We start from the raw sequence: 12,057 nt of genomic DNA on the forward strand, positions 1-12,057 counted from the left end.
GGGGGGGGGGGGGCAAAAAGCAAGTTAGAAAAAGAGTAGTTCAATCCTATAGAAATGCAGTAACTATAAAAATCAGCTGCATTAGTAAAACATTCTGTTTAAACATGCTAAGTAAGAGGTAATTGTTTTAGGGCAGCTTCATAAAACATGAATACTTCAGCAAAGAACAGCTTTCATCAGAAAAGTTGCTTAAATATGCAACTGCTTTACCTTCTTACTGATGTTGTACCAAATGCATGTGAAATGTATGAAAATGACAATCTGAAACTGATGACCCTTTCAGTGCAAGTGATTCATCTTTCTTTGGCTTGTTCTCTTCTTAAGAAAGAGAGTAGGTAACACTCAGTGGTTTTCCCATTTCAATTTTTTAAGGAAGGTAGGGTTTTTTTCTTTTTAAAAACTGATTGTTTTAAAGATTTGTGACCTACAAGAGTATTTTGATGTTTGCTTTGATATTCTAATTTCTACTTAGCCTTCTAATCTTATCTTTTTATATTTAGTTATATAAGACCACAGTAACTGTTGAGACTTTGAATACTCTATACATTGATAGGAAAGAATATGGTAAAGCAAGACAAAGACAGGATCACAAAGCTGATGCTTGCTCTGGGGAGAGAAGGCCATAAAAACACTTCTTTAAGTGTGTAACTCCTCCTTGGGGTGGTGGTGGTCAGACACAAAATTGCAATATGAGTAGTTTGTGTAACTGTGCCACCAGGCCTCAGACACACTCTACATCTCAGAGAACAACCCTTCGACTACCTGAGGTGTAACTCTGCATTCCTTTAATTGTCACAGATACTGCTACACAGTTCCCCTGCTGCAGAAAAACTGCACAAAGCTGCAGAGTCAATACATGTTATCAAGCTCTTTGACTCTGCCCAGATGCTATTAATATTTTGGTAGGGTGGGGGTTAGAATTCTTTACCCATGTTAGCCCACAGAGTTGCTATGACATATTTACCAATATTTTTTTTTCTTCCTTACTCTTCTTTCATCTAATACATTAGCAATACAGTCAGCATTTAGTAACCAATTTGGTTTCTGGACATCAGTGGTGCTAGATTCATTCCTGGAAGTTATAATGTCTCCCCTCAACCATTAAAGTCACAGTCACATGCCACATAGTCTAGAGGAAAGCTTGCAACAACAATTTAAAAATAATCACTTAACATTTTTTTTTAATATTAACTACATATCTGTGTAAACAGGCTAGTATTTTTTGATCTGTATCTGCTAGAAGCTACAGAGGGGTCTAGATCCCATGAAGACAAAAAGTTAGTATAGCCACAGTGTCACCTAGTAAGCTACTCTGCATTCCTTAATGGCAGAAGATACTGCTCAAGGCATCTGTTATTACAAAGAGAAAGTTTGGATACTGAAGTCATCAATGTATTCAGCTTAACAGAAACAGTTACAAATTAATCCTTTGTGAACAAAGCAATTGGATCCAAATTTCAATCTGTTGTTGATGCTAAATGTATTTTAATTAAAAAATACCTAATTGCAATTTACCTTTAAACTATGATAAACCAATGTTAAATTCTATTAAATATTATATAACTCAATTTATGTTAGATTAAAAATAAATTTCAATTTTTGGATGTCAAAACTATAAATACCGAACAGGTAAGTCTTCATCAAAGGAGCAAGAACAAGTAGTAAGTTTAGAACTAAGTTACCTGAAAGTAGTAACTTCCACTGCATTTGTAGAGAAAATGTCATTGCTCCATAACTCACTTAGGGGAGCTTGGTGCACAGTTGAGAAACTAACTGGGAATTGAAAAAGCAAGATCACTTGTTTTCATCCTCATCTGAGAAAGCAAAGCAGAGAAGTTTGAGTTCTACTAGTTCTAAAAGCTTACGTTTCATTACAGCAGAGCTGGTTGCCTTAGTAAGGATAATACTTATATTTTAAGAGCAAACTCTATTTGCATTAACTTGTGCATATGTGTGCCTTCATGCATAAGCGTGGCTTTATTAAATAGGACAATTTTAAAGACCACAATTAGGAAAAAAGCATAATTTGTCATGTCCTAAATCAAAACTTTCTTAAAACAGTTGCACTCTAAATAAATGCATATAAGCCATGTAATCACTTGGAAAGCGGGCAGGCATACGGTGCATCCTCTGAACTAACAAAAAAGTAGTGCCAAATTCAGAGTAAAGGCTATATTTAGCAACACATTTTAACCATCATCCACAAATAGAGATTGCTTCTGAGAAAACAAATACAAAAATACCAAAGCAAAATGAGATTAAAAGCACCCATTTAAACCAAGTGTTTATTGACCGAAATCATGATTTAACTTGGTTCAATAGGTGTAACTGGAATGTCAAGGCAATAGACACACGTAAGCGTACATACAGAGGCTCACAAGGGCCAAGAATACCAGGTGTAAAAACCTCCCTGCTTTCACTGTGCTGACCCTGACTCTCTCCTTCAGCCCTGCTCAATCTCTGCAAAGCCTGTTAGTGCTTCACAAGATTTTTTTCCCCTAGGATCCTTGAATAAGAGAACACGTATTGTCCTCACTGGAAGACCTGCACTGTGCTCTTCTGTCCTGGTACAGCTAGGATAGGGTTAAGTTTCCCCAGCAGAGAGGGAGAAGGGATCTCCAGCAGTGTTATTCATACCATACTGATGTCAGGTCCTGGCCCGAGAGCGCAGGAACTTTTCCTTTGTGGCTTTGGTGAAGGGGAGAACGTGAGCGAGCTGTCTGTAACCACTGCGGTATTTCTCTGTATATCTTCTGTCTTGTTTACTGTTATTACTGTTTATCGCTATTATCATTGCTATTATTGTTGTTCAGATTGCTTATCACACTGTTGTATTAAATTTCTTCTTATTTTAACCCGGGGTTTGTGCCTCACTTCCAGCCTGACCGGCTGAGGGTGGGGAAAGGGCGACGGCAACGTGGTCTCTGGTCCCGGCAGGGCTTAAACCAACACACCTTCTCTCCCGTGACCGACTGCATGGAGATGTCTGTGATGACTGCCTCACCTCCCGTTTTGATTTCTCTCTTTCTGTTTCCATAAGCAAAGAATAACAGTAAACTTCAAATGCAGCTCTGTGCGTTCATCCAGGAAAGCAAGAAACTAGATCACCCATGGCACAGAAACCAGCAGGACAATTCTTAGACAAAACACAGCATCTGGCCAGTTTTCTCAGGTGCTTCCCTCCCAGCACTCCAGCATCCTCTCACTCACTTTAGCCCCATCGGCACATGGTGCAGCAAAACAGAAAGCTCAACAGGGACGTCCTCGGGAGTCCACTTTGCTATATAAATAAATAATCCGTTTCCTCTAGACATGTCTCTCAGGAGGGCAGGATCTTCCTTTGCTGATTAAAATCCAGGAAGACTTTGCAGGCACGCAGGTCCCAAGCTTTGTTTGGAGCTTCCACCTGAAGAACAGGCCAGGCCCGAGTAACAGCAAACTAAGCAGAGATTTTAGAACCTGCAGCTGAGCATCCAGATCCCTTCAATGCCTTCCTCCAAGGGAAACTGATGGTCCAGACTGTGGTGAGATAAGATTCTGCCTGGGTCACTTTATTTACCTTCTGCTGCTTTGGTACGAAATGCTGAGGCAAGAAGACAGATGAGCACAAGCAAACACATACAAGAGATGCAAGGAAAATACTGGTTTACTACCAAGGGAAACACTTAAAAAATAATTTTCCACACACACGGGCAATTCACTCTCATATTAATGGGAAATGGACACATTCAACCAACCGTTACACTTAGATATCTGTAATTTACTTCTCTTATTTAAGGTTTTCTGTACTAAGAAATAAAGTCAAAAACTTCCTCCCCTTGCTCTAATTCTGACACTTGTGCTCTTTATTTAGTCCAACAGTTTTAAAAGAACAACGCTGGAGCTTTTGCTTACTCTTTCAGCACTGGAAGACATTTTTAATTAATAGAACAGAGGAAGTAAATTGTGAATAGTTACTTGCATTAATATATTCGCTACCAGTTTTGTCACTCTTCATTTTGCAGGCACCAAATTTCCCCCATAAACACCTCTGTTTCTCCAAAAGCAGCTGGAAATTAATGATGCTATTTTTATTTTCTTATTAATTTGTATGCCATAGCTCTGTAATCAGTGCTGGATCATGCTGCAATTTTGCATACTTGTTTCAAAATATATTATGAGCACTTGATGACTGATGTTTAACACAATGTATGAAAGAGTATCTCAAACAAATTAGAGGGAAGAAATACAAATAAAGACACTTCAATAAGGAAAAAAAGTTACAGACATATTCAAACAAGAAATAAACCCTGAAACTCACAAGTTTGTGCCATCGAGCACTCACTGATTAGAACTGAACCAGGCAGGAAGTTTGCACTATTCAACATGAAATCTGGATATAAAGAAACTTTTTGTGAAGAGGAAGAACACCTGAAGCCAGACTTACTAACAAAGTGGAGTTGGTAACGCTACTTCTTTACAAATCCATCACCTCCAACTACTGATTTGCAGTACTGTTTTCTTTGCCTTCCATATAGCCAACTTGGGAAGCACACATACTTGAACAAAATGGCACACGTGCCAGAAGATATATCACCTACCAAATTGCAGTCTCACACTTGATGCTCTTCCACCCTCTTCTCATTTATGAGAACTCTTGAGTATTTCAGCAATGCTTTTATTCCCATCTCTATTCCTAGTCCTTCCTGCATTGCTCACCATCAGGTCGGGGGATGTCTATAAGCTTGTGCGCTGATCACAGAGTACAACATGTGCATGACCCTGGCAGGAGTATCTGCACATCAATAATTAAGAATAATGTGAAATCTGCAGCTTTCCTGAAGAATTACGGGCCACCAACAACTTCAAGCAGCAGATCTGTGAAGGGGTGCACACTGCTACTGCAGGTCTGGTTCTGTCTTTTTGTTCAAGAATCCAATTGCACAGTTGTAGCTGCAGGATTGAGCTCTTCAGCAGTTAGGACAAGATACATTAATGTCCCTGTACTTTACCCCATAATGAAAAATAAAAATTAAATCAGCATGATGTGGTTCACTGTAGAATTGCTATTGCTCAAAGACCACTTGTGCAAAGCAAATCAAACATGGCCAACCACAAAAATGCCTTTTTCATCAACCTGGTAGAAAAGAGAAACTTCCTCTCAACTTTCATACAGACAGAACATCACAACATTTCAGCTCCACTGACTTTTGTGGAGTTACTTCACATGGAAGAGGCTAAAACAAGTTAAGAAATTTTTCCCTCACTCCTTCCATTTTCTCCAAAGATCTTCTTTATCCAGCTTCGTCTCCAAATCTCTCATCATGTTGTTCTCTTAAATATTGCTTTGACAACCACAAAATAATGCATTCTCTCACATACACAAACAAAAACCTACGATTATTTGCTTCATAAAAGAACACACAGGCTGAAGACTGAAGACTTACTATTCTAGCACAAGAGATATAATCCTAACAATTATCGCATGACATAACCACCAATGGGAGTGGGTAAGTCAAGTACTGATTGTGTAGGACATGGGTACAAATGAAAAATTAAAAAAAAAATAAATAAAATAAAAACACGGATAACTTCTAACAAGGCATATGCTTAAAAGTCCTTATGTAGCTGGCTGAAAAGACATACAGGAGAAAGAACTGAAAGGTATGGGTTCGAATCCACCAACCCAACAGCTGTAAAGTACTGCCCAACACAGTACGGTGTAGTCATCAACCCAAGACCCATCCTACCAGTGGCCCATGACCAGGTTTAAGCTTTTCTCACTTGAATTCTGCCATAGGCCAGTCAGTCCAGCTCCCATCAACAGCACCAAGGAGCAGGCCTCTAACGTGTGCACCCAGCCCTGCCACAGGGAACTCTGGGTTTCAGAAGAGCAGGACAAAGCCCCTCCTGAGAGCGTGGATGGCAGAAATACTCCTGTTGCTACACCTACGCAAGAGGCAAGTAACCCCACAACTGGGCATGCAGTTAGTGTGGTTTCACAATGTATCAAAACAAAGTCCACTACAATTTGTTACATACATACTGCCTTTCAGAAAGAAAAAAATCATAACAAAAACCCAAACAAAAAACAACAAACAGGCAGAGGGAACATGCACCTTCCCACTTCCCCTCAACAAGGGAAGGGAAGGTGTAGACAGGACTTGTTAAGCTTCTTGTCAAGAGAGCTCCCACTTGAATTAAGTTCCATAGATCCCATATTGTGCAAGTCCACTGAATTATTTTTATCTTTGCTGAATGAAGCTCTCTGACATGAAGGGTCAATAAAATGGCTGTTTCTTGTTTTCAGCAATTGCTACATTTTATAAAATCGCTTATATTGAAACACCCACGTGTAAGATTTCTGACAATAAAAATTCCATGCTTCCTAAGCAACTGATTTTCTTAGTGCAGTCTCATAAAATTCTGTTAACTTTCCTTCCCCTCACTAAAAATTGAAATTTTGTTGTACTAGCTTTCTTTGTACTCAGATGTGCCTGAAGCTAGTTTATTTTCACATGCTGAATTGTCCATGCTCGTAAGGACTTGCTATTACATTATGCATTTGCGTGCTATAAAGGAAAAGGCACGAACACTGGAAAGTGTCAAAACCATGCATTACATCTTTTATGTAATTGAATTTATAAATATTAAAAATTTTTAAAATGCTGCTATCATTGTGAGAATACTACAATTAGGTCTATGTTCAGGCATTAAATAAAGTACACTTTCCTCCTCAAATACACCTACTTTAAAATCAAAGACAACCCTATTCTCAGTAACAAAACACTAGTAATCAGCAAATCTGAAAATTGTACAAATCTGAAATTGAAACATATTTATCAGGTTTAGAAATAAAAGTTCAAATTAGTAAGTTACCCTACTTATCACAATACTACCAGTGTGTCAAAGTAACATGAATACAAAAAATAATTTAATTGCGAAGAACTATTTCAGACCAATGCATATTTTAAAAACTTCACTATGAAAACCAATACCTTACTTCATAAAGTTAACACAACAAAGTTAATATTAAATAGTGTAATATAATAAATAGCGTAATATACACAGCAGCCACGTTTAAATACCATGTTTAGTGGCAAAGACTCTTAAGTAAGCTCTCCTCCTACTTTAGACTCTCCTGTCAATAAATATAACCAAATTGAAAGTCAGTAACTTCACACTATTCTGAAGGTGTTTTGTGAGATTTTTTTAAAAGTAGAATTATGAATGGAAGTTGAGTATTAGCAGAAGATGCCCACCTGGCACAGTGAAACTACTCACATGTCAAGACAGGCATTTACCAGGGAAGCTTCAGAGCGGCAACATACACCAAGGGAAAGGACACAAAACTAAGGAGTCAGATGCAGATTTTATTCCATTCCCTGCTAATGATAACCTGCTAAGCGAGTGCAGGCAAGCCTATGCTCCTTCACTGCTCTCTATCTCAGATGCCTAAAACAGAAATAAGTTACTGTTTTGAGGTGTGTGATTACAGCATGGCTGATGTGCTTCACCAGACAGGACACAGGCACATGAATAAGGCAATACATACAACTGCCAATTATTAATAATATCATTATTATGGAGAGACTAAGATGACTTTTTTATCCTTTTCCAAACAATGCAATCTAACAGCAGCCCATCAAGCCATTCTTAAAGAAAGAGAAATCCTTAACGCTGGTGCATGTCTTACCCATTCTGAAACTGTTAAGAAGGGTGACAGCCGTAGGAGTCGCTTGTGAAATTCACATGTCCACTAGTACCAGGCTCACCACATTGCTCTCAGACAGAAACAGTGTATCATTACTGATCTTAAAAAATAAAAATAAAATAAGTAAGTCCTAATAATTTTTGACATAATACAGAATGAAAAAGCTTCTGACAATGATACCCCAGGAAAGGGGAGAAACATGGTAGAAGAAAAGAAATCAAGTCAATACTACAGAAGTCAGAAAGTTGAATTTTTCCTGTTTCTTCTCAAGATAATTTTTAAATACACAGAACTATTATCTCAATCCAGTTTTACAGACTCCCAAGTAATAATGAAAACATAAATTAAGGTAACAGTAAGGTAAAGCACTATCCATACCAGGAAAACTGTTCCAATATATGGGCACCATATGATTTAATGATACAGGGAAGTATCATTAGTCTTCATTTGCAGGTGGCAAAGGGACATATGGCTGTGCTTCCAGGAATAAACTCTGACCCTGGAAAACACCAGCAGGCCACGGCAGTGCCGCTGACTCCAGCAGCAGCTGCAGCGGGCCACCCCTTTGGCAGGGCACTGGAAGTTTTAGGTCCAAAAATTTGGAAAGTGGCCCCTGGTTTTGACTACCTCACTTGCCAGAGCTCACAGACACAGCCTGTGGCACACTCAGAAATTGAATTGAGAGTGTCATTTCAGTTCCAACTGTAATCTATAGCACCTTCCTCCACAAAGGAGCCACCTTCAAATAAACAGGGAGGCCTGAACACTGCACATGCCACGTACCATCAAAAGAGAGGCAGTGTTTCACCTCCTAGGTGCCCAGATTTCACTGCAGGGTGCACTTACAGCTTTCACATGACAGCAGAGCCTTGCACACTGCAGGTCTTGTCTACCTCATCTGCACCTTCCCTGCCGCTACACGCAGTGGAAGAGTAACTCTCCCCAGCTCGCTTGGTCAAAACTTCCTTTCTTCATACCACTCTGCTATGCCAGAAGACTGCCCTGCCTATGCCATATTGACTGAGCTTCAGATACACTGCGTATTCTCAGTCTGCAGACCACGAGCAGCAGCAACCTGGAAAAACTTTAAGCTCTGAATGCGAGCAATTGTATCAGTGAATTTAACACAACTTGTCATCTGTTTAAAGATACTCACATGCTTACAGGATTGCAAGCTATGTAACAACTAATTTATGAACAAAATGTATTATGATCATTTTGGATGAAAAGGGAAAATGTTAGTTATAAAATAACTGCATGATTACCTCTGATATTTTATGTGGAAAACTGACATTTAGTATCTTTAATTATTCACACAACAGCTATGAAAGAGAAAGGTTTTCTTCCTTGAATGGGAAAATAAACATGGACAAATTCCTCTCACCATCACTCCTACACTCCTTTCCTAAATAAACCTCCTGCTGAAACCAATGGAAGTTTTGCAGGCGACAGGTTTATGGCAAGCAGCCCCCCAAAAACTCAAAAGCGTTGAGGGAAAGCTTCTTAAATATTTTGAGTTTTTCTCAACACAGAAACCAGTTACGTTTCTGCTAAATTATGTGTCTGCTTGAAATGGTTTATCGGCTTGGTGTGCCATGAGGGACTGTAGGATGTAACAAACTTTTGAGACCACTGGCCGATTTCTGAAGCATTCATAAGGTCCCTTGCAAAGCAGCTCACTGCCTTTTAGGTTGTGAACATCAGCACTGCACTTGTTAACCAGCACTTGTTAATCAAGACCAGAACCCAGGTGTCTCTTTTGTATGTCTGACTGAATTACTAAACTCCATTCATGAACAGTTACTTTACTGAGAACTGTATAGTAAAAGAAATCTTTGCTTTTACCAAAATAAAAGCTCTCTAAAGTAAATGGAAGTTTCTAGTCATGGACAAATCTAATGAAATCTCTATTCTCCCCTTAACTAGGCATGTTATTTTTATTACCTTTTTTAAGGTAAGAAGATACTTATTTCTCCTCTTCCTCTAAAGCTTCTAATATGCCTTTTTCTTCAAAAAGATACCCTACCCTTCTTTTCTTTGTAATTTGTTCACACCAGTTCAACATCAGGCAAACCCTATATTTAGCACTATGCACAAAATTGAGATCTACTGCTGTTGAAGTTGTAGACAGATTACAACCACTGCTTCATTTCTAGGATCAAAATTCCATGCATCCAAAAGACTTCATTCCATAAAATTAAAACCAGACAGTGATGGAAGATACTATGTGAAGCAAGGTCCCCAAGCTATTCTTGTTCAGTACCCTTAACTATTACTCCAAATAAAGAAAAAGTCCTTGGCACTTAAAGCACTCTAATCTGACTCTTACCTGAGAACACAGAAAACTAAGTTCAGAAATCAGCACATTTGTATTCAAGTCTGCACAACAGTTTGAAGCCTATATGCCAGTTTTTGAATTTCCCAATGCATTTTTACTTTGTAAAAATTGTTGCACCAATTACTCTACACAGAACATGATCCTTGTCAGTAATGCTATAAAACTGAAAGCAATATTCTCCTATAAAACTAGTCCGTCAAAGAACTTCAATAATGTAATTTGGTGTTTATACTCTCCCGAGCTACACATACCACCTTCCCTGCCCACAAAATCTGAAAAACTGAAATTTGGGTGTAATTCCACAGGAACTGGAGAACAGGCAGAATCCTCCCTTCAAGCTCTCTCCCTACAGTGGCTATTCCTGCCTTAAGACTAGTTTTGTGGTCATAATATCACACCAGAACAGCTGCTCCCAACAGCCCCCTTCGAGTCAACGTGTTTGGGACCATCACTTATCCTATGTCTGCTATACACTGCCTGGAAAAGGTCAAGAGTATGTTATTAATCATTTGCATTTATGAGTACTAAGCTTACCCCAAATACATGTCTTGTCTTTTTTTTAATTATGTACACAATAGTACAATTAAAAAAAAAATTACCTCCCACTTCCCCATTTTGGGCCAAATGCAGTTCAGTGCCACCACAGGCAACTGTATGACAAGTGCTCCAAGTGCCACTCATTTTATGTCATCTATGAATGTGACCCCACAAATTTACATCATCTTTAAACTACTACTTCTACTTCAGCTTCCAAGATGTCAAACCCCTCAAAAGGCATCAAAAACTTTATCAAGCATACAGATAAAGGAAAAAAGGTTGTGTACCTGAAAGCTTAGGAATACTAATAAATTAGTCATTTAGATTCATCTTTCAAATTGATAGGTACCTGCATTAATCAATGCCAAAAGAAAAAACAGTACCACAGAAAGAGCATGGCTGCAATTCTAATTAGCTCTTAGTTTATGTGTTAAAATTGAACCAACTCCTGTTGCAGTAATATACAGTTCTGCTAAATTTCTCACTGATGCTTGGCCTCCAGAGATTTCTAACCACCCATTCTGTTTATATTTTCATATTGTTCCTAGCACTGAATATTAAAAGAACTTTACATTCTCATTAAGTTTTCAACCTGTGTGTTGCACTTTGCATATTCTAACATTACTTTGGTTTAAAACTTTTGTCTGAAGTCAACAAGGTGATTATCTTTACAAGACAAGGTTTAAGAAAAAACAAGAAAAAAAAGAGAAGTGGAGAGAGATCTGAATATGCCCAACCTTTTAATTCTCAGGTTATTCAGACCCACCCCTACATACAAATTTTGTAATCTAACAGTTGCTGTGAGCACGTGGAAAAGACATGTTTTGAGGCACTAAAACCTGAACAAGCATCTTCCATGTAAAAAGTGGCAGCGCAAGGACCTCTACCTTATCAACAAAAAATGAGTTCTTTTTCCGTGTGTACAGTTTACATACTTACCCAGGAAGGCAAATGGAAATTACAGACAGACGAAGACGAAGCTGTCTCAAAGCCTTTGTCATGTGATAGTGACCTATAAAGTATCAAATAAAGGCACATCATGAGCACACCATGATTTTACAATGTTGCAACTCACCACAAGGCCAACAAGAGGAAAGATCCCAAAACTTGAAACTTGCTTCCTCCTCTCCCCCCACCCAGATAAGTTATCTTTAAAAGAAGATGACAGTCGTGGGAAACCCTAAGGAGCAAACAAAAGATGCACCGTGTCTTTAAAGGGCATCAGGACTGGGCAAACGGAGCAAATCATCTGAGCGTGCATCAGCAGGGTGGGTTATTTTCCCTCTGTGTCTCTCGTACACAGGGATGTACGTTTATGCGCGCACACAGACACAGATACGTACACACAGGGATGCATCACGTAATTATTTACATGCACACCCAGAGAAACACGCACGTATAATCAAAATAAAAGGCAGAAAGTTGACCATCATCTGCAAGGAGGCATCCATAACAATAACCCCCGGGAACTTGCACAAGTGAGCGATCA

The 12,057-nt window shown here is 38.8% G+C and overlaps 1 protein-coding gene and 1 long non-coding RNA gene across 13 annotated transcripts in view; both read right to left on the minus strand.

The window, feature by feature from the left end:
* The window catches only part of BBX (BBX, HMG-box containing), a 155,450-nt gene extending 143,826 nt beyond the window's left edge, over positions 1-11,624 (minus strand). For 6 of the 12 annotated variants that reach the window (XM_026857685.1, XM_026857623.1, XM_026857678.1 and 3 more), the window contains exon 1: positions 11,508-11,601. Coding sequence is in view for 1 of the 12 variants with exons in the window: in XM_026857695.1 (XP_026713496.1) it covers positions 11,508-11,609 (102 nt within the window). In the remaining 11 variants the exon portion in view is untranslated. Of the gene's footprint in view, positions 1-11,507 lie in introns of all 12 variants that reach the window. The other 6 variants (XM_026857667.1, XM_026857714.1, XM_026857658.1 and 3 more) reach the window with 2 other exon arrangements.
* LOC113484977 lies at positions 2,497-3,056 on the minus strand. The gene is made up of 2 exons (XR_003399328.1): positions 2,955-3,056; positions 2,497-2,556 (listed from the first exon to the last, which is right to left on the minus strand). It is a non-coding gene; the product is annotated as an uncharacterized LOC113484977 (long non-coding RNA).
* Positions 11,625-12,057: the final 433 nt, after the last annotated feature.

Source organism: Athene cunicularia (genome assembly GCF_003259725.1).
Source record: "Athene cunicularia isolate RWA chromosome 1 unlocalized genomic scaffold, athCun1 chr1_part1, whole genome shotgun sequence".
NCBI classification, from domain to species: domain Eukaryota; kingdom Metazoa; phylum Chordata; class Aves; order Strigiformes; family Strigidae; genus Athene; species Athene cunicularia.